Here is a 21690-nt window from a genome sequence, read left to right as displayed (position 1 = left end):
ATAGCCATTATTTTATATTAACAATAAACTAGTATTAAAAATGTGCCCAGATGCAGGAGAAGTTGCCATGTTTGGGGCATTCCTAAAGGCACAGATGTAGCAAAACATAAGGGTATGTAACAACAAACAGGGATGATGTAATGCAGGAAACAGATAAAACAACTTAAACCCAAAGGTTTTTTTTTACTTTTACAAACTAAAAACAACTTCTAAAAATAAAGGTCATCTTACAGGGCGTCCTAACAATTGTCTACTTTTCTTTTAAAAACAATTATCAAAATAGGATTCGCGTCACATTTGAGTGGCATAATGACAGTTCGACGGGTTAAAGATCAGTGACATTGTCAGATGAGAAAAAATTTACAGTTAAATATTTACACTGGCTCACAGATTTAAAGATAATTTTGATGCCGCTTATGGACAAAATGGTCAAAGGAGATGTCTAAAAAAATATTGTTGCTGTTACATAATAAAAAAAAAAAATAAAAATCACAAGAAAATGTATATTTTCCTCGGCTAGAATTAAGTATTATAAAAGTATATTGACATTACAATTAATATTACTAAGTGGGGGGAATTGACAATGAACCGACAATAAAATACATTAACTTTATCACATTGCTAATATTATAAGCATCAGTGAAAAAACATCATAATTACCCTATACAAATAAAACAGACTAAACGTATGCTAGACATTTTTATACAAGGTGTGTCAAGAAAGACTTAAATGCAATAAAATCTTTCTTCCATAAACAAAAAACAATCTGTACACTGAACTCCCCAAATCCTCAGATGTTCTCAAACCCAGCTGTCTACGGTTTTACTTGGACATATATGGGAAAACCAACAAAAATTTTTTTATCTAATGCTGGCCAAACAATGGCAGAACATTACTGCCCATGCTGTAATAAAACAAAAACAAACTTAAAACATATACACATCTAAATACAATTGTTGATAAAAATGTGTTAGTACACTAAGATAAAAACCATTCTTCAACAAGCAAAAGACCACTACAGGACTTAATCTACAGAAACGATGGTCAACGGTTTATCAAATTGCCTTCTATAATATAAAATAATATGATATTAGCACATACTACATAAAGAAAGTAAACAAATGATAAAGATGGCTTCAGGAGCTGTTGATGCACATTTACAAATTTCAAACTTGATGTATTGAAAAATCTTCTCTCATCCATTTGACAATTTAAACAACCATCAACATCATATTGGTGGGAAGTCAAATATACAAATACCGAGTGATCAGATCAACTTGAACAATGTGATCTATCCATTTGCGATTGCTGTAGGTAACAATTTGATCTAACATCAAGTGCTTCTGAGCATTCTGCTTTTTTCTAGAAATGTACAATGTTACAACTGAGGTCATTTAATAAATATGATACATAAACGGCTTAAGGGAAAAAGAGAGGAGTGTACACATACCCAAAAGTAGATTTTTAGAGGTAAAGACCAATTGATGGAAACGTGAAAGGATGAATCCCTCACCATCATCCATAAATTAATGTTCATCTGTTTGCTTATTAAACAAAATTTCTATTCTACAACACCATGCTAAAAGCCAACTGCTCTACATGACTAGGATTTCCCTTCAGAATTGTTCTTACTGCAAGTTACCTTTTTATTGAATAATGAAAAATTTGAACACCAAAATCTGTCAGTCATCATTTTAGTCTTTTCCCATCCTTATTGTTCCCTGCAGTCTCCTCTCTTCATGTTATCATCTAGAGTGACCTCTCACAGTAGAAGCTTGCCATTTCTATGTATTTTCAGGATCTTTCCCAGTCTCTGTTTAGCTGTTGCAAGTCCTTTCTTTGGACGTTTCCCTGTAAAAAAAAATATATATGTTTTTACCACAATATCCAAACATTTCTGCAACAAATCTCATATAGAAAGCTGCAAGATTTCACCAAAAAAGTGGATGTGACATCACCAAAATGTAACTGTTCTTCAAAAAGATCTTAAACTCTCATTCTAATTACCTTGGCAAGATCCTCCCGATGTCGGCGAACCGAGTGCACCAGGTGATAGGGGAGAAGGAGAGTAGCTGCTGCTGTTTTGGGGAGAGAGTGAGGGCCGCCTTGAAGTAAGGAACACACCAGGTGCCATAGCACCGGTGCCTCTTGGCCCTCCTGGGCTGAACAGACCCGGTCCTGCCGTGTACTCATGGTCCATCAAGCTGGCAGAATACATCTCTACCCTCCGGTCCTCAACAATGCAGTCCACTGGAGGCTCAGAAGGCAAAAGAGGAGAAACAGGAGCAGAGTCTGGTTGATGCTGGAGTTGGACAGCTGCAGAATGTACTTTCTCCTGAGAGACTTTCTTCTTTGTGTATTTTCGTTTGGTTATAGTTTTCTGTTGTTCCTAGTGTTGAAGCAAATAAAACATGTTAGGCACATCTAATGATTACTCAAAAATACTTTTTGCTTAAAGGAAAACACCACCGTTTTTTAATATTTTACTATGTTCTTACCTCAACTTAGACAAATTAATACATACCCATCTTTTTTCAATTAATGCACTTAATCTTTGTACAGCACCTGGTGACTGTGTTAGCATTTAGCCTAGCCCCATTCATTCCTATGGCTCCAAACAGGGATGAATTTAGAAGCCACCAAACACTTTCATGTTTTCCTTATTTAAAGACTGTTATAAGAGTAGTTACACGAGTAAGTATGGTGGCACAAAATAAAACTTTTGTTTGGAGCCATAGGAATGAATGGGGCTAGGCTAAATGCCAACACATACAAGAAGCACTGTGCAAAGATGAAAAGTGCACGCATTGAAAAAAGATAGGTATGTATTAATTCATCTAAGTTGAGGTAAGAACATAGTAAAATATTGAAAAACAGTCGTATTTTCCTTTAAGGCCCACAAATCACACAAAATCACAAATGACATAGGCTGATGAGTGATTAACCAGCTTTAAACATAAACACTGGTCACTCAAAATCAAGACAAAAATTATGAACTCACCTGCTGTGCCAACTTGGCAGCAGCAGCCGCAAGCCCAGTTTCGACAGATGCCACCCTGACACCCTCTCTTACTGGTCTCTCCTGCTTGGGCAGTGTAGGGGTCACACGAGCTGAGGATACAGGAACAAATCATGTTTAGAACAGCATAGAAATTAACCAATAAATGAGTTTAATTAATGGGGTTACCTTTAGGACTCCAAGGTGTATCGTCCCAATTTCGCTTTCTTTTCATTTTAGACTTGCTTATGTGGTCCTCTTCATCAGATTCTAGTGATGGATACACTACAGAAAGATTTTTTATTTATTTATATTTATTAAACCAGAATGACATAGAATGACATTATTAACCCCTAGAAATGTATCACCATACTAACCATAATCAGAGTCTTTAAAGCAGGTCCCCAGCGTCTCCTGCTCATCCAGGCTATCTTCATCACTGAGGTGCCTTGCGGGACGTTTGATTGTCCTTTTGCCCGGCCTCTCAATGGTGGCCTTTTTCTCGCTTTTCTTCACTCCACCACTTACCCATCCACCTCTGCCTCTCTCCTTCATGAGCCCCAGCATCTCTCCTCCTCCAGAGACAGAAAGAGGAGAGGAAGAGGAGGAAGAGGATGAGGAAGATGGAGGGTTGGCCATAGAAAGCATGCCCTGGATAGCATCTCGGGTGCTGGGGGATGCTGGTGCTTCCTCACTGGGTAACATGGGAAAAAACAAATAAAATTTACATTTACATAAAATTTATGATTATTCTTTTCATAGGCTAAGAAGTTCTAACTATGTATTTTACGTGAATAAGCTCATAATGAGTTAATCTGTGATGTACCTCAGTGCTGAATCCAGACCCGCCACCTGTTTGCTTGCTTTGAGCAAGTCTAAAATCCCACCTGCTCCCCCTTTCACACCCTGCACTGTGAGCATCTCTTCATCTGTGGTGTAATCCTCCTATTTAATAACAACAAGCTCTAAAACCAGTGACGACTAAACACCTAGAGAAAAATTAAAAGTCTGTCCAAGAGAGACCTATACCTCAATATCAAAGTCCACTTCTCCTGGCTCACGAATTCTATGGGGGTCGCTGCATGGTTTGGCCCGAGGTAGTTTCCTTGGTAGACCTTAATGAGCCAAATAACAGTTGTGATCATTGTTGTTGCCAAGCACAAAGAAAGTGAGCAAGCAATACATAAACGGAGGCAAACTTTTACCAGCTATTTTTTTCTTGCTTGGTAGAGCTGGTCTACGTCGAGGTGGAGGGGCTTCATCAATCTGAAGCTCATCTTCTGAATCAAAGTCAGACAAAGTACTCATGTGAGGCTGGAACTGCTGTAGTGAACTCCCCGCTCCATTAGCGCTACCAGCAAAACCCTTCTTCCTAAAAGAGGAAGAGGAGAGATAAGAGATTCATCACATTGAAAATCTTAAAGGGACACTTCACTTTTGTTTTGAATATGCTCATTTTCCAGCTCCTCTAGAGTAAAACATTACATTTTTACCATTTTGGAATCCATTCAGCTGATCTTCGGGTCTGGCACTACCACTTTAAGCATAGCTTAGCATAATCCATTGAATCTGATTAGACCATTAGCATTGCGCAAAAAAAATGACCAAAGAGTTTCAATATTTTTCCTATTTAAAACTTGGTACTTCTGTAGTTACATCGTGTACTAAGACCAATGGAAAATTAAAATTTGCCATTTTCTAGGCAGATATGGCTAGGAACTATACTCTCATTCTGGTGTAATAATCAAGGACTTTGCTGCCGTAACATGACTGAAAACAGTCCCCTTGGTAACTTTCAATAGCAGGGAACTGTTTTCAGACGCTGCGTGATATCATTCACCCTCCTGCAGCCATCGAATATATTGAAACTCTTTGGTCATTTTTTTGCGCAATGCTAATGGTCTAATCAGATTCAATGGATTATGCTAAGCTATGCTAAAAGTGGTAGAGCCAGCCTCGGAGATCAGCTGAATGGATTCCAAAACGGTAAAAACCAAATGTTTAACTCTAGGGGAGCTGGAAAATTAGCATATCTTATTTAAAGTGGAGTGTCCCTTTAATATAAGGATACAGGGGTTATAAAAAAACAACAACAACAGTCCTACCCTTGAATCTTTCCATTACTCAACACAAGTTTGAGCTTGCTTTTGTTGATCGTCTCTTCAAAGTCATCTAGACAGTCATCAGGTAGCTCAAGCTGCAAAGCCAAATTGTATTATTTACCAACTTGGCATAATTTAGCACTAAACAAGTTGATTTTTAATTTATTTAAGAAAAAACTCCACCTTGCTCTTTTTGACCTTGCACCCTGGCTGGAACTTTTTGAGCGTGTGTTTAGTATGAATCTCGAGCAGATCCAGCTCTCCGGCTTCTGTCTTGATCTCTTTTCCTTTCTGGCTCTTTTTCTTCACTCCTAGAGGACCTAAGCCCCCTCCTCCAAACCCGTCCTTCGGCTTCGGGCCTCTCTTTTTACCTGGCGGTCGACCAGAAGTGAGGGAAGTGTTTAATAGTGCTTTGGGGTGAGGAGAGGGAAGACCCTGCGAGCCAAGAAAGGGTGTACCGCTCCTGCCAATATTTTGCTGGAAGATATCCTGCGTAAGAAGCACAGGAAAAAGTTCAGTAAGATATTGATGGATTTACATTTTAAAAAATGTAAGCAAGAGCTGCTCTCACCTCAACCAGGCGTATCTCTTTAGCTAGGTCCTTTATTAGCTGCTGGGTCTTTATGTTCTCTGGAATCTCTTGTTCATGCTCAGCCAAGGACTGAATATCACAAAACCAACCATTACAATTACAGCCAATATAGTTTAAAAAAGCAGAGCAACGGTATTTTAAGACATATGCCATTTTGAAACGTACCTCCTTCCGTGTCCAGGTACGAAAAGCATTATTGAGGGCTTTGGCCCCATGGACCAAGTAAGTGGCAGGATGGCGCCGATTCTCTCTCAGACCTAAAGTGGATTAGAGTAGTAAATAAATAAATATTGCAGGAAAGAAAACAGGCCTTTGTTTATTAAGAGAGAACTCACCTCTAAAAGTGTCCAGCAAATGCTTTCCGACGTACCAGCACACCGTCTCAAAGTTTGGAAAACTGAACAAGTCTGCTGTGCTCAGGCGCTTCTCTATTTCATATGCACTGATGGAAAAGAGAAAATTAAAAATAGATCAGTTCCAGTTAAAGGGCGATTACATTTGGGAAACTAATAAGAGTGCCATCTCACCGAAGCTGCATGTCAATATTGAGGCTGTGAAGAAAATTTCCCCCAAATGCCAAACAGTCCACAGGGGTCAGCACAGCATGAATCCACCCTGGTATCAAGCAACAGAGGATGAAGAAATATAAAACACTTTAATTTCAATATAATTTATTTTTTTGCCCTCTTTGCCATGCAACTGTTGTTTACTACCTGCACGTTATTAGTTATATATCATTTTAAAAAGATACATTTCAGTACCATGGACAGCATTAAAAATCTGTGCATGTGTGAGATGAAACGCAAGGCAAATTACCTGTTGGGATGAAGAGGGTGTTGCCTTGCTTAAGTGAACATTTGTAGCACATGTCTACCTGATCTCCAAAAAACAACTCATTCTGATTGGAGGATGAACTCCAGCGCTCAAAAAGGGCCAGGTTAGCAGCGGTGGGACGAATGAGGTAAAAAATCTTCTCACCCTGGAAGGTATACAAACAAAATGTTATTAACATGACGACCACTTTTTGCTTTTTACAGGAATAAAACCGTAATGCCTCTTTTACACATACAAATGCATTTCTTATATAGACGGTTTCATCGGACGCACGTGCGCTGACACGATACACGTCTGGATCCGAACTTTACTTCCGGTTTCGTTCTTTTTAATGGTCTGACTAGTTGCTAAACTGATCTCGAACAAATGCCTCTTCGAAAATAACAAATGTTTTTGTTTCCTGGTGTTGTTTTTTTGCTTATTATATAAATAAACTACGTTTAAAGAACTTTGTTGTTATTTATTCTTAGCCGAGTTTACCGGAATTTACGTGCGGACCACGACAGCCGCTTGTTTATGTTGTAAATGCTGAAACAGGAAGAGTTTGGTTCTAAAAAGCAAAAAAATCTATTTTGACTAATTTCAGTAAAACTTGTTTTCTATACCAAGAAAGTGATAAGATGAAAACCACTATTTTCTGTTACAAACTTTCACATAACATCTTTAGGTTATAATAACATAAAAAAATTCAAATCCATAATTTGATTTTCAAAGATTTATTAGAAAAAAAAATTCAGCAAAATGCAAAAAATCCATGACATTAAAAAAAAATTCTATAAATCTATTAAATCAATATATAAATGTGCATTCATCTTTGCCATGTTATATTCATTTAGTTGACTAGTGGTATACACTGATTATAAATAAACATTAATGGCATTAATCAAAACACTTTGTCATATTAAGAACACTGTCATTGCTGCTGTCATCGTCGCTGAAGTTTTTTGACAGCGATCAGCTGTAAAATGTTTTGGTCCTGCTCGATTTTCGCTGACTTTGAGTAAAATAATGGAAAGTTTTTCATAAGATCCCCTTGGGTCAATGTTTTAGCATGACAAAAGCTTGATGCTGTCGTGTGAGAACAAGCAAAAGCCGGCATTTTTCCATCGCCCAAGTGGCTTACAATTCTTTCCCGCCACAGGTCTTTCAATGCCATCAAAAGTATTATTTTGTTTTTGTTTGTTTGTTGATCACGAAGTACAAAGTAGATGAGGAAAAACTAGGATTCCGTGTGCATTCAATGTGTTGCCGTTGTTGTTAGTGGAATGGCGCGCTGTGATTTGTTTAGTGGAATTTTGCATTCTGCAGAGAAGGAGGAGTGGCTTTATAGGGTTTTGGGAAAAAAGATGACAGAATAACACAGCGGATATAAGATTTTGCATGAAATACTGATTTTGGTGGTAACTTTTTTTTTAAATGCCGTTTATCGTGTTTTGGAACCAAACTCTTCATATGTTGTAGCATGACTTAAAAAAAATACTGTGATTAGTAACTAACCCGGAGTACGTGGTACCACACAGAGGTTCCTCCAAAGTCGATGTGAAAGTCTGTGTAACTGTCTTTCACCCCCATCAGGCAGTATTTCTGCACATTTGGCCTCTCAAAGACAGATTCCTCCGGCCAGAGGTTCTCCACCCATGACAGCTTCCTAACTATCTTTGGTGTCTCCACCAGATTTGACAACCTAGGGCAGAAATAAAGCAATTTAACAAATTACTGTCACCACAAAAAATCTAAACCAAGCCCACGAGCAATCAATTAGTACAATTAGTAATGACATTGTAATAACATCTGATAAGTACCTTGTGTCTGAAAACTCCAGACTGATCACATTGAGCACTCGGTCTCTGTTTGGACTGTTATAGTACTCAACAAACTCTCCCAATTTCATCTTTAAGTCTGCTTGGCGGTTGACATCAATCACATCGATTTCCTTTTCACCACCTACCATGCAAGAAATTGTAAGCATCATGTTTCTAAACAAAAATTATAACTTACGAACATGTAGCAAACTGCACTGTTGACGTGAGTAAAAGTCTTTACCGATATAATGCTCCACATCTGTTACAGAGAAAGAGGACGGGGGCAGATTCATGCCCAAGCCATCTCTCCTGAGAACCAGGACTGGGACACTAAAGGAACGTTCCTCGAGAAACTCGACTGTTAGCTGGGCTCCTGTCGGCTTCAGGAGGACTTCATCAGCACTTAAACACAAACAATGAAGAACGTCACACAAACATTTTTACAGTATTAAAATAGAGTACTGGTACTTTACAGTCTAAGACCAAGATATAAGTCAACTAGTAAGATTTTGAGCTTGTGTTAAATGCCATCTCACTCTCTAAGCATTAACTTGAATAACATGAAAGAACCGTACCTAGGAAACGTGCGACTGCGTAACTCCCTGACAAACTGAGCGCTGCCGGTTTTAACAGGTCGTCCTGAGTCTCTCCCTCCAGCGTCTGTGTGCTTGACACCACCTCGCCGTTTACGCACTGAGATGCATAGATGATGACATTTTTAAACAAGATTATTTCCATACGTTTGCTGTATGTGGATAAGCTGTCTATTCTCATTACATGATGTTTGACTTATTATTACAAGCTCTATTTGCAGACAGAGATATTTTACCCCTTTAATGATAAAATAGTTACCAAGGTACATCTCTGCTACAGGATTAAGAAAATATAATAACTGTTTAAGCCAACAGCAATGCCAGGACAAAAGTTTTCTTAAAATAAGAAAACCATGCATGATACTTACTAACAGAGGGTCCATGTGTCACCTGGCAGTTAGGACAATGATACAGGTCAATATCTGCTGCTTTGTCCTCTTCCACACCAACACAACTACATACAAAATTCGAACAAAAATGAAGAAACAATCCGGATACAATATTAATTCATTATTTACTCATAAAGTGCAAACTTACCTTCCATGAAACCAGTCCTGACAAACATCACACTCGATCATGAATCGAGTGACATCATATGGGAGGCGACAGAGGCAATAAACGGGAACAGATGCCATTCTGAAATCTCTAGCCAAAGTCAATGTACAAAAAGTCTTTAACTTGGTATTGCTCCTTTTACGACAGGCAACACAGTTCAATTAGTCGTCAGCTTTACTCTAAAGTGGTTTATCATCAGCCTTGTAGATGGCAGTGGGAACATCTCTTGATCAACCGATAAAAATGCTTTGCTACGATGACAGCTGCAGTCAGGGCACTAGGTGCATACCATGGTTGGGCACCTGTCAAGACAGAGATGTTTATTTATTAAAAAGAGAGACTCAATTCTCATACCCAAACAGTAATGTGAAAAAGTTAAATCCATATTGATATGAACAGTAATTTTAACATCTGTGGTTACTGGTTAAGTAACCTACTACCTCTGCTGGCTAAACTTACACATCAACACTGTCTGCTGGTCTTCAGACTCAGCAAGATCTCCACTTTTTTACCAATACAAACAAATGAAAGACACGAAAAGGCTGAGAAAGACTATGAATGACTTACAATGTTAAGAGTTTCAAACTAACGTTATGTTATTGTTAAAGATTGGTACTATTACAGAAGCATTTGTGCGAAGCGTCATGTTACTCTTATGCGCGTTATGTTACTCCATATTTATGAAGAAAAGACCTCTAAGTAATCAGGTAATAAACTGCGTAAAATATAAACAATAAGTTAACTACTCACGTTCATTTCACAAGTTGAATCACAACGTATGCAAATGCACATCTTTAACTTTAAACATATTTACACAACGAGACGATATGAGTTAAAAGTAAGCTATCAGAATATATATTCAACCGTAAAGTAAGATATATTTTAATGTTTTATTCATTTAAATCATTTTATCATATCGTGCCTTTTCATTAACGTGGTCTCTGATAGTAGAAAACATTTCGTTTGAACAAAACAGCTGGCAGCTAGCTCGTATGCTAATAACATAGCATACAAATTCACGTTCAACTACGTAAATCTGCTTAATCTCTGTGTTTACTACATTAAACACATTTCGTTACTGAACAAACTCACTAAAATAAACATAAACGTATACAAGAGCTGAAATAAAGAGATTTTTATTATACAACCCATTGCAAAACACAAAGACTTGTTGCAGCGCGCGCAATGTTGAGAAGCGCTCTCGGGTCTTACCGTGTGTAGAGTGCTGCTAGTGTCCCGTGGGCCGAGTGCTACATGCCGGACGGAATGTTTGGGAAAATCCGAGGCCTGTGCGGCCTTCTTTAACAAAACAAGATGCTCGCTAAAACACTACACCTCTGTCGTTCTTACGTATTCAACAGAGTACAGTGAGTAAACAAATCACGCAGGTTCTCAAAAAAATACACTCCACAACCGATAAACAAATATTTTATGAGATTCATAACGTTGCGACCCCGAGTACTATAAATCCATCCTGATCCGTCCGTGCAGCGACCACTGTCTGCTGGAGAGGGAACAATATAGCTGCTTTGCATGGCGCGCTCTCGGACAGTGAAGACAGGGTAATTCAGACAAGGCTCTATTATTTGTATATATTGTATATATACACCTAATCATCCTACATAATGTAAAATCATTCTGCAAAAATATAACCTTGATATCTTTAATATTGACTGAAAGATTAAAATCATAGTGAAATAATGGATGAAATCAAACTTAGATCAGAACTTGATTTTGAGAGATTTAGTTTTCACAGACATTATGTTTTATTCAATTTTATTAAATCATTTAAAACAAATTATTATATAATAAAAATAGGACAAAAACGACTTAGTATAATTTGTTTAACCTATAAATTAACTAACTTTTAGCTATGTGAATTATCAGCACTATAATCCTGTGAGTGTGAGTGCGTGCGTGTTAATTTTTAGGGCAATAATTTAACACAAAAGTAATATAGGGAACACACATTTTGATAAAAAAACATCTTAAACGCCCTGTAAGTTGCTTTGGATAAACGTGTGTCTGCCATATGCATACATGCAAAAGAAATGTAAATGTGTTGTGTAATTCTACATTCAGTGGAAATTCTACAATCACAGTATCACATAATAAAACCACATAGTATGACATGAATAAAGTCTGAATGCTGCTTGGTAATAATACATAAACACAATTAACATATTAACTGTGATAATCAAACTAAAATCATTACTATAGTAACCTTTCAGCTATCATATCCTATGCAATTAAAACAAACATCCATATTTACAATGTTTAAAAAATAATATTACGGCAAAAACATTTTTAGATTTTCTAACATAGACGAAACTTGAATTAATGACCAAACTAATACATTTTAAATGTACTGAAAATGTAGGTATGCCTATAAGGAAAAACCCCAGCAGATGGAGACATCAGCTAAACGATTAAGGATGCTGTTGAACCATTAATCTTCTTCACCAAAGTTTGACTTGGCTTGTTATATCATAATGGTTTCTTTGAGAGACTGCATGGGAAGATTTAGACTGACAGTAATGATAACCTATTAAACAAGATACTTTCACCACTTACATTTATCTAATATGTCGACTTATTAAGCTTTCACCTAGTTGGTTATATGTAAATGTTTATTTAACTTTTAAAAAGCATCTTTTTAAAAAAAGTGTGAGGTTGTTTGCACTTATTTATACACACATGCATATAAATATGCGTCCCTTTCTGTGAAATCAAGGCCAGTCTTTAAATCTTATTATTAGATTAGAAGCATCAAAATTTTATTTCAATCATTCATTTCCATAATTTACATGGCTTTACTCTAGCTAGATATCAAGCTTATATTTTTACAGAATGTTCTTTACAATATGTAGAATATTTTAATATCCATACAATATTTAATGTAGAAATATAAAAATGTTTGTTTTTTGAGTTTTCACAGACTTGGTCATATAAATAAAGTTTTTGGGGGCCGCAGAATAATGCCTCACACCAAGAATGTATCTATAAGAAAGTAAAATAATACTAAAAAAAAATCAATATTAATCAATGACTTATGGATAATGCCTTCCCCTCATTGTCTAGATTGTTACAGCACTGTTCAACTACATGTTGTTTTTGTCTTTTTTATATTTTAAAGTGAGACCCGTCTCATGATTGTCTGCTACATACTGAATGGAATCCCCACACTCACTCAATCCACATTGCTTCATTCCAGCTGTACACCATCCAGATTTCTCTGGTTCTGCCTCTCAGCCTCAGTGCTGGTGGCCATGGCCTGGATGTGGGGTGGGCTGGCCTGGCTTCGGCATTTACTGCTCCCATCACACATTGATGAATTGATTGCTGCGTTGCTGCCAGTGAGTCTGTGCCCTGGGCAAGGGCGCCCCGGTTACGGGAGGGAATCCCAGCTATGGCACCCGCCGTGGTGCCGCTATTATGATTGGCCTGCAGGGGGCCATTGGGGCTGACAACCCAGGGAGCAGCCCTGACCCACATACTGCTGTCACACCCCTGGAGACACACACTGTGAGGGCAAGCAGGGAGGTGTGTGTGGGATTGGCCAGAGAATAAGGGGGTGAGGTACTGGGCATCTTGCAAAACAAACAGACTTCCCTTCTCATTTTTAGAATTTTCTGAGCACCCTATGAAACCTTAAACCACACAGCTATCATGTAAAACAACATTTTGATTGTTTGTTTGTTTAGTCTCACGCTGCAAAGATAAGATTTATCGCATTCTGTGGTGTCGTGTAATATTATCGGCATGCAGAAACAAATTTTATAATTGTACACCAAACCATTGAATGGTGGAGAAAACCCCTCACCCAAAATTTCAGTGGAATTCTGAAAAAACAAACCTAGAATGGAAGCAATTATGGCGGATGAACTTCTTATGGGATTTACATTGTTAGGCATGTGGGTTTTGGTTATAGTTTAGAGTTTATTTGAGTGTTTCGTTATGTTATTTAATAAGCCTGTTCAATAAGCCAGGCTATAATTGGTACGCATGGAGACCAATCACCTGATCATACTTCAGATTATTTTTTTAATCCAAAGAAAAAAAATGTGTTAAAGAAACCTAAAAATGTACTTCTTGTGGTAATATCTAAATTACTTAGTTTTATTTCAAAAATATGATTTAACAGCAATAATGTATACATACTGGACGTTTCACCAGAAATAATACATCTTCTCAGTAAATTATTTAAAATGCATACTTTATTAAGTGTGTAATATATAATATAAACACACTTAGTCATTCATTAGCACACACACAAAACCATAAACAATCGTGGAGTCCACTGTGAAGTCCAAGAGATAATCAGTGGTATTAATACGCAGAAGTGTATGAATTTTAATATATAGAGCACAAGGTATTACATTTGGCTTCACCAAACAAAGGTCGTGAAATGTACTCTTGTTCTCTTTGAATATTCCCATGCATCAATAACAAAAAACAAATACCTCAAAAACAATGCAAAAAATGCTAATTCAACACAAGCATGTTTATAGTATCAACAACAAGGACAGCGTGCATGAGCAGCATATAACAAATGCATCACTAAACTGAACCAACACAGCGTCTGCTCAATCCAAATGGTTTATGTACATGGATTAATGTGCTATTTTAAAATATGCATGCTAAGACGAGGATTACAAGAACAGTTCCTTTATCTATGTACAAACAGAACAAATCAAAATTTACTTTGCAACCTGTGCAGAGTTATGTGTGTTTACATACATGCATAAAAAGCCTTATTACCACAACGTAACATGGCCAACCCAAGTCTGGCTGATATGCTAATAAATAACAATGCAATTCGATACTTATTAGTAGCAAATAACACTAGCAAAACCAACAAACCTTTTAAAAATCTTTTTTCAGGCTGTTATATTTTAAATGACCTGCATTTAAGAGTTACTACCATATTCCACAGTAGTAATATAAGTAAAAGCTTTTAATTCACTCCCTATTATATGTATGCAAAAGCAATAGAATATCCTCTTTAATTTGTGATTTCTAAATCCATTTGACTACAAGAAAATAGAAAACCATCTCTACTCTTACTAGTAAAGAAGAAAATCATGGTTGCAACCCCATCATCACACGAATCAGTCATGGCATAGAGAGAGAAAGGCTTACTGGGGCATAGCGAGGGAATACACTGAAGGATTGTTCAATTGTCTGAGATGACTGGGCTCCCATTGGTCTCAACTTGTAAACTGAATAAAAGAAACTGGTGCTCCCTGATGAGCTCCCACTCAGGTGACTCTTCTCCCATCAGTTTAACTTGGATTCAGTCTGCTTCATTTCTTGTTCTTGAGCTGGTTAGCCAGCCAGTCCAGGCCCTCATACAGACCATCTCCACTGGTGGCACACGTTGCCTGGATATACCAGTTTCGGTGGCGCAGGGAGTGGAGACCCAGCTTATCTGTGATTTCTGCAGCATTCATGGCATTTGGCAGGTCCTGTAGAATAATACAGAAATATAGACACCTAGGGATCGTTGAAAATCCACAATGGGATTTTTGGCTCACTTTCCTGTCATTTGATATTTTTAACTATTTAATAGAGGGTGTGGTTTTTTGTTTTTTTGTTTAAAGACCACCTATTGTCCAATTCATGTTTTTACATTTCCTTTGGTGTGTAAGTGTGTATTAGTAGGGGCGCGGGGCAAATACTAACGCGGGGTTAGTTGTAACACGGACTGTTTACATTGTTGCACAAGGTTGAGCGTTTTGCCAAAAGACGATCTTCCACAAATTATTGGAATGTATTATGTTTTTCCAGAGAGTTATTGATAAACGAGTGTTTTTGTGGCATGTAAGTACATTTTTTCATCATATGTTTTTTTCGGCTTCTAAGTTTGGGGTGTAAGATACCAAATCCAATGCTATGTCATATTAATCAGTGTCTTGTTGACTATATTAACTATAGTGAAATATGTTTGCAGCTCTAAGCAACTTTTTTGGTGGGCTTGAAAATATTTTTACCCAGCGCGGGGTTAATTGTAACGCTGTGTTAACCCCTCAGCACTTACGACATGAAAACCGCTAACGTTAGCGTAATTCTTGCCGTTGTTTTAAATAGGCTACACACGAATGATTGCTGGCTGCCAACAAAATAAATGTGCCTGTCTTATCAAAAATCGTGTGTCAAATTTATTTTTGTTCATATCTATAATATTGATTGAATAGGGTCACGTCAAAGATTGAAATCATAATGAAATGAACGGCTAAAATCAGATTTGATGCTCATTATCTCAGAATTGGAATTTTTAAATCACAACATACAGATTTGGGGACGCCAATCAGGGACGCAGAGTTTTTGGGGACGCCAATCAGAGGAACAGAGTGAAATCTGGAGCTACAAAAATGTACGGTATGTGAAAAACACATTGTAATATACCAAATACACAAAATAATTTTTTTAGCAATGAAATAGGTGCTCTTTAAATTATATGCCTGATCGATCAAATGTGTGTGTGTATATATATATATTTGAATATCAATAAACTTAGCGAACCTATGAAAAAAAATAACTATGGGAATTATATGATGTCTCTAAAGAAAACCCCCACATTTTAGCATCTACTCATTGCATAGAATCAACCTGAAACTCTATTCTGAGCTTTATTTTTTAAGATTTTTACATTCATGAGAAACATTTCAGTAAGTAAACTTTTAACTGGTGGTGTATATATATCATACCCCTACATTACATAAAACCTGTGGTCTGCACTGCTTGTAAGGACTAAACTGCCAGCAAACAACAATTTCCATAACCTAAGACACAGACACATAATCTCTCCAATCCGAGCACTTTCACAGATGCAGCGGTTGAGAGCATCATGGCCTGCTGTATTACACTATAATATGACAGCTGCACACCATCAAAAGCTGCCCTGTACATCACTAGTACTCGGCTACTGGCCAAACCCCTCAACAACCGCTGCTGCCGGCAACAAGTTCTCCAAATCATCAGAGATCCCATCCACCCCAAAAATAGGCTGTTTTCACCTCACCATCTGGAAGGTGGGGCAGACGCATAGAAGCGCACACTAACAGACTGAAGATTTTTTTTTTACCTTGGATTACTTCTCAGCATCATATAACCTCTATGGGCACCGTGCAACCGAGTCAATATATTAATAAAACCAAGTTCAACCATCTGAAAGCGTTGCTCATAGGAATTCTTTAAATTGATGGATGGAAACTGCATTGCTAATGTCAATGAATCATTTCTGACTTGAAAAGAAAAGCTTCTGGGCACTGGTGACCGTAACTTGCCTGCTTGTTGGCAAAGATGAGGAGTACAGCATCTCTCAGTTCATCCTCTGCCAGCATCCTCATCAGCTCTTCTCTGGCTTCATTCACTCGCTCACGGTCATTGCTGTCAACCACGAAGATCAGACCTTTAACACACATGGGAAAAGATGTGGGGGAAATGTGGCTATAGAGAGGCAGCAATTAATAACAGGGTCTCAGTTAAGACCCCTGCTGTATTAATGTGAGATATGAATAATAATTCGAAGTGAAACATTTAAAAGACTTTATTAAGCCAACTGACTGAAAATTTTGAAGCACATAACTACATTTAAAGAGCTCAAATGCAAAACCTTTTAAGTGCGTCTGATGTGTTTTCTTGTGAATGAGGTTATTAGTTAAAAGGTTATAAGTAATTGAAATTCCGTATTTTCACAAATGTCAATTTAGTCATTTCACTAGTATTTGGGTCAGTGACAAAAACGGTTTGGTAAGATGAGAAATTCAAAAATCTTTTAAAAAAACTTGTTTTAAAAGCATGCATCAGGTTTATTTCAATGCACATAGTGTATTTATGTTAATTTTATACAATAAAAAAATTGCATTTGCACCATTTTTATGAAAGTTAAGTCTGAATGGAGCTAAAATGTCAAATGGTGTAACCGCCAATTGCGCCAAAGAATGAGAAATATTAAATATTTATATATTTATTACATTTTATTCCACATTTTTTATGAATATATTTATATTTCTATTTAAAAAAAATACTAGTTACACAAACTGACTCAGAGCGGTTACACCACATTGACATTTTTGCAATTATCCCCCAAATATTCTTTCAAAATGAAATAAAACCAGAAATTTTAGACTTTGTCCTCAAAAAAGAGAATGTATGCAAGTAATTTGCAAATTTATTTACATTTTTTTTAACCCTTTTACATTTAATTGAACCATACGGACACAAAATAATAAACATCACGTCATTTAACAAATTTGACTGTCTTTGGCTGCAAAACCCTCTAAGTACTCCACTTTTAAAAAAGTTTCAAATTACTCTTCACTGTTCCTTCTGAATAAAGTTAAAGGCTCAATATCCTAATATCTTCTAGTAAGATATTCTTGCCCCAGGATGTATTTGCGCCATCATTCCTTCAATTCTTCTTCCGTGTACTTAGAGGAGTTTGCTAAAATATTGTTGTGGCATTGAATGGATTCTGCCAACAAACCAGTATTTCTGAATAGCCTGAGGGATTAAACAGATTTGAATCAAACACTGTCAGAAAAAAAGTCGCTGGGGTGATACCCTAAAAGTTACCTTTTTGTACCTTTATGGGTATACAACACATTAAAATGTTGTACCTTATGAGGTACAATATTATACCCTAAAGACCAGTTGTGTACCTTAAGGAACAATTTTGTACCAGTTAAATTTTAGGGGTACAAAACAGTTAACTGTACCTTTTAAGGTACACAATAGATCCTTAAGGAACAGTAATGTACCTAAAAAGGTACAACATTATATTATGTTTATATACCTAATACCTGTGAAGGTACAAAACGGTACCTTGGGGTATCACCCCAGCGACAAAAAAGGTACAGTTTTGTACCTTTTTTTCTGACATTGAAGGTATTTGATGAATGAACTGTATAATACGTGAAAAAAGCATTTGGTTAATATCAGTATCAAATTTTTGACAAAGATGTTGTTTTGAAATGTTGCATCTCTAAGCTCTTCATTTATTGTACTCTGAGAATAGCTGTATCTATTGTCTGCTTATGATGTATCCGATCTTGTAAAGACCTTCATTGTTTCTGCACTGTGACACAAAACACTGTGACACTGTATTTTGTTTCTTTCCCTACCGCGCAGGACAGAAAAACTATATTGTGTAGGATGTGCATGACTCCTTTTCTCACCTTGCGTGTTCTGAAAGTAGTGACGCCACAGAGGTCGGATTTTGTCCTGACCGCCAACATCCCACACTGTAAAACTAATATTTTTGTACTCAACAGTCTCCACATTAAAACCTGTAACAATAGAAGAGACACGCAACAAGAATCATTAACATTAACAACTAATACTAATCTTTTAAATATGATTTAAGTTTACAAAGTGCTGCACCAATGGTAGGAATGGTCGTCACTATCTCTCCCAGCTTCAGTTTGTACAGGATTGTGGTCTTTCCAGCTGCATCCAGTCCGACCATCAAAATCCGCATCTCCTTTTTCCCAATGAGGCTCTTCAAAAGGTTGCCAAAAATGTTCCCCATTGTAGCTGGTTTGCCTTTCCCAACATAAAAAAAACTAGGGTCAATTTTTAATTGACATATGTTATTTTGCTTGCATCTTTATTTCATTCAAAGACAATACTCAGTATTTGAAATCATTAAAGCTTAAATGATTTAGATCTTTTAGTAGACACCATGCATTTACATTTTACAGTAGCCCCAATGGGGTGTTTGGATAAATATTATAGCTACGAGTGCACACAATTAAGTCTCCCTGTCCTAACAAACAGAAGCAGACACAAACATAAAGTTATTCAATAAGATATTAGTGATGTCACATTAATGTTAGGTAATCTTGATCCAGCCTTATACTATGATGACTCAAGACTGTACCATCATGTGCTGATTAAATGTGTACAGACAGAACACTGAAAACAGAGTCAAGAAAAACGTAAAGATAAATCCTCACTCACACGCACACACGCACGCACACACACACACACACACACACACACACACACACACACACACACACACACACACACACACACACACACACACACACACACACACACACACACACACACACACACACACACACACACACACACACACACACACAAAAGTCTAACTCCAGATGTTGCACAATGCATACACAATATATGTAAGTTATGTTGGATAAAAGTGTCTACTAAATGCCTAAATGTACTTTTGACACTTTTGACATTAAACAGGGACCTAACATATGTACATACTCTTTAACCCCCTAAGAGCTGGATGTCCATATACGCGGACATCAAATTTTGTTGTTGCAGCACTATAATAATTAATTCTGTTTAACTGGAACCTGTTATACACAAACATGGACAAATACACTGCTTCATGTTTAAAGAAAAATATTTGGTTATTATATTTATTTGTTCTTCCTAACCCAAAAATAGCTGGAAGAAATCTAAAAAAAAAAACACAAAACACAAAACCAAAGCTCGAGTCTTAGGAGGTTAAACATGTTTTAAGAAAAAGTTCCCATCCTCCATCAAATGGTGACACGGCATAAACACCCTGATGTACCATTTAAGATAAATGGCAGAAGATTTTAAGGGATAATTCACCCAAAAATGAAAATTCTGTGATCATTTTCTCATCCTCATGTTGTTCTAAACCTGTATAAATGTTATAACTTTTTTTTCTGATAAACACAAAAGAAGATATTTTGATAAATGATGGTAAGCAGTAAGCACACAGCTGATTTTAACCATTGACTTCCATGGAAAACAAACACAATGGAATTCAGTGAGTAGCGTCTGTGTGCTTACCATCATTTATCAAAATATCTTCTTCATTATTTATCACAAAACTTCCATAATTTGTTTTCCCTATTATGGAAGTTAATGGTTACAATCAGTTGTGTGCTTACCATCATTTATCAGAGTATCTTCTTTTGTGTTCATGAAAATAAATAAATTCATACATGTTTAGAACAACATGAGGATGAAAAAAGGATGACAAATTTTTAGGGGGAACTATCCCTTTAAGACTTTTATTAAACATATTAAACCACATGTGATCGGGTTTTATGTGCTGATAACACATTATTTAATAAAAACAATGCTTTTATGAAATATCATTTAAAGAACTGAAAAAAGATGTCAGCCTACACACTGATAAACAGAGATGACTACATAGATGTAAAAGATGCTTGCTTGTTTTATAATCCATTAAACAGATCTCAATACTTATAAAAAACGGCGAATATCCCATGTAATGCATTATTTCGTTTAACATTTTTTTCTTTTGTCACGACACCACAGCACTCGGTCTATATATTGATAGTTTTTGAATTACGACGTCATTTTATTATAGTTAATATATCATATTATTACATAAATAATGTCTCATGCATTTTAAGAGCAATGATCTTTTCCCACGTCTCGCAACATCACCACTCACCTCAGACGCCGACACCGGATAATTTCACGCAAGTCACTCTTCCCCACTCTCGCGATAACAGAAGTGCAAACATGAGAGCCATTATCCTCTCGCGATATCAAGCGATGTACACAATGTGCACACTAAATGCCAATGAAACTCAAGTCGCATGATGCTATGGCGGTCCAGATGAATGAGAAAGAGGTACATACAAATCAACACAAAAAAGTGCGTCAACAGTTTAACGTTTTGCCTTTCACACGGTTTATTAAATGATATAAGTCAACAAAGTATGGTACATTTTGGTGAAAGGATCTGTTCCTGCAAATGTTGCACATATTGTGATTAATTATTCAGCTGTGACTGAAATTTAATGAATAAGTAACCTGCTAGATGCTGCCAAATTACACAACTTGGCAGCGACTGGTCGGGGTCTCCAGTGTGCCAAATTACTGAATTCGGTAGCTGTGTGCCAGATTATCAGCAGTGAAGAAAGTTCCTTCTGTAAAGTCACCTCATGCGGTAAAACAAATGTTAATATCAGTGGTGTTTCATTTAAGTATCAACTAAAATTGTTTAGGAGGAATAAAAATGGAAACAAATAACACAATTACTAAAATTAAGAGTATGGAGCTGTAAAATAATCTGGATTTGGGTAAATTGATATACAGTATACCATAATCTGTTTTGTAATTTTACTGATATCCATATTACACCACATCACTGCGCCAAACATAATCAATACATTTATAAATAAGGTCTTACATTTTATTTATTTAAAACGTAAGCTTA

The 21690-nt window shown here is 36.7% G+C and overlaps 2 protein-coding genes across 2 annotated transcripts; both read right to left on the bottom strand.

Annotated features, from left to right (window-relative positions):
- Positions 1-595: 595 nt before the first annotated feature.
- phf8 (PHD finger protein 8) lies at positions 596-10991 on the bottom strand. The gene is made up of 22 exons (XM_065285643.1): positions 10689-10991; positions 9459-9778; positions 9290-9375; positions 8904-9021; positions 8570-8730; positions 8329-8470; positions 8024-8210; positions 6509-6671; positions 6220-6307; positions 6028-6134; positions 5858-5949; positions 5672-5761; positions 5284-5589; positions 5104-5195; positions 4204-4370; positions 4028-4113; positions 3825-3943; positions 3376-3692; positions 3188-3283; positions 3002-3111; positions 2008-2389; positions 596-1851 (listed from the first exon to the last, which is right to left on the bottom strand). Exons 2-22 carry the CDS (start codon positions 9554-9556, stop codon positions 1763-1765), a joined length of 3096 nt encoding a protein of 1031 aa, XP_065141715.1. The 5' UTR covers positions 9557-9778; positions 10689-10991; the 3' UTR covers positions 596-1762.
- Positions 10992-13675: 2684 nt separating this feature from the next.
- On the bottom strand, positions 13676-21067 carry arf3a (ADP-ribosylation factor 3a). The gene is made up of 5 exons (XM_065285641.1): positions 20920-21067; positions 18864-19025; positions 18659-18769; positions 16766-16890; positions 13676-14944 (listed from the first exon to the last, which is right to left on the bottom strand). The coding sequence occupies exons 2-5, from the start codon at positions 19009-19011 to the stop codon at positions 14783-14785; spliced, it is 546 nt and encodes a 181-aa protein (XP_065141713.1). The 5' UTR covers positions 19012-19025; positions 20920-21067; the 3' UTR covers positions 13676-14782.
- Between the last annotated feature and the right edge of the window lie 623 nt (positions 21068-21690).

Source organism: Paramisgurnus dabryanus, chromosome 21 (assembly GCF_030506205.2).
Source record: "Paramisgurnus dabryanus chromosome 21, PD_genome_1.1, whole genome shotgun sequence".
NCBI classification, from domain to species: Eukaryota; Metazoa; Chordata; class Actinopteri; order Cypriniformes; family Cobitidae; genus Paramisgurnus; species Paramisgurnus dabryanus.
Note: the sequence above shows the minus strand (reverse complement) of the source record. Positions and strands in the feature narration are given on the sequence as shown.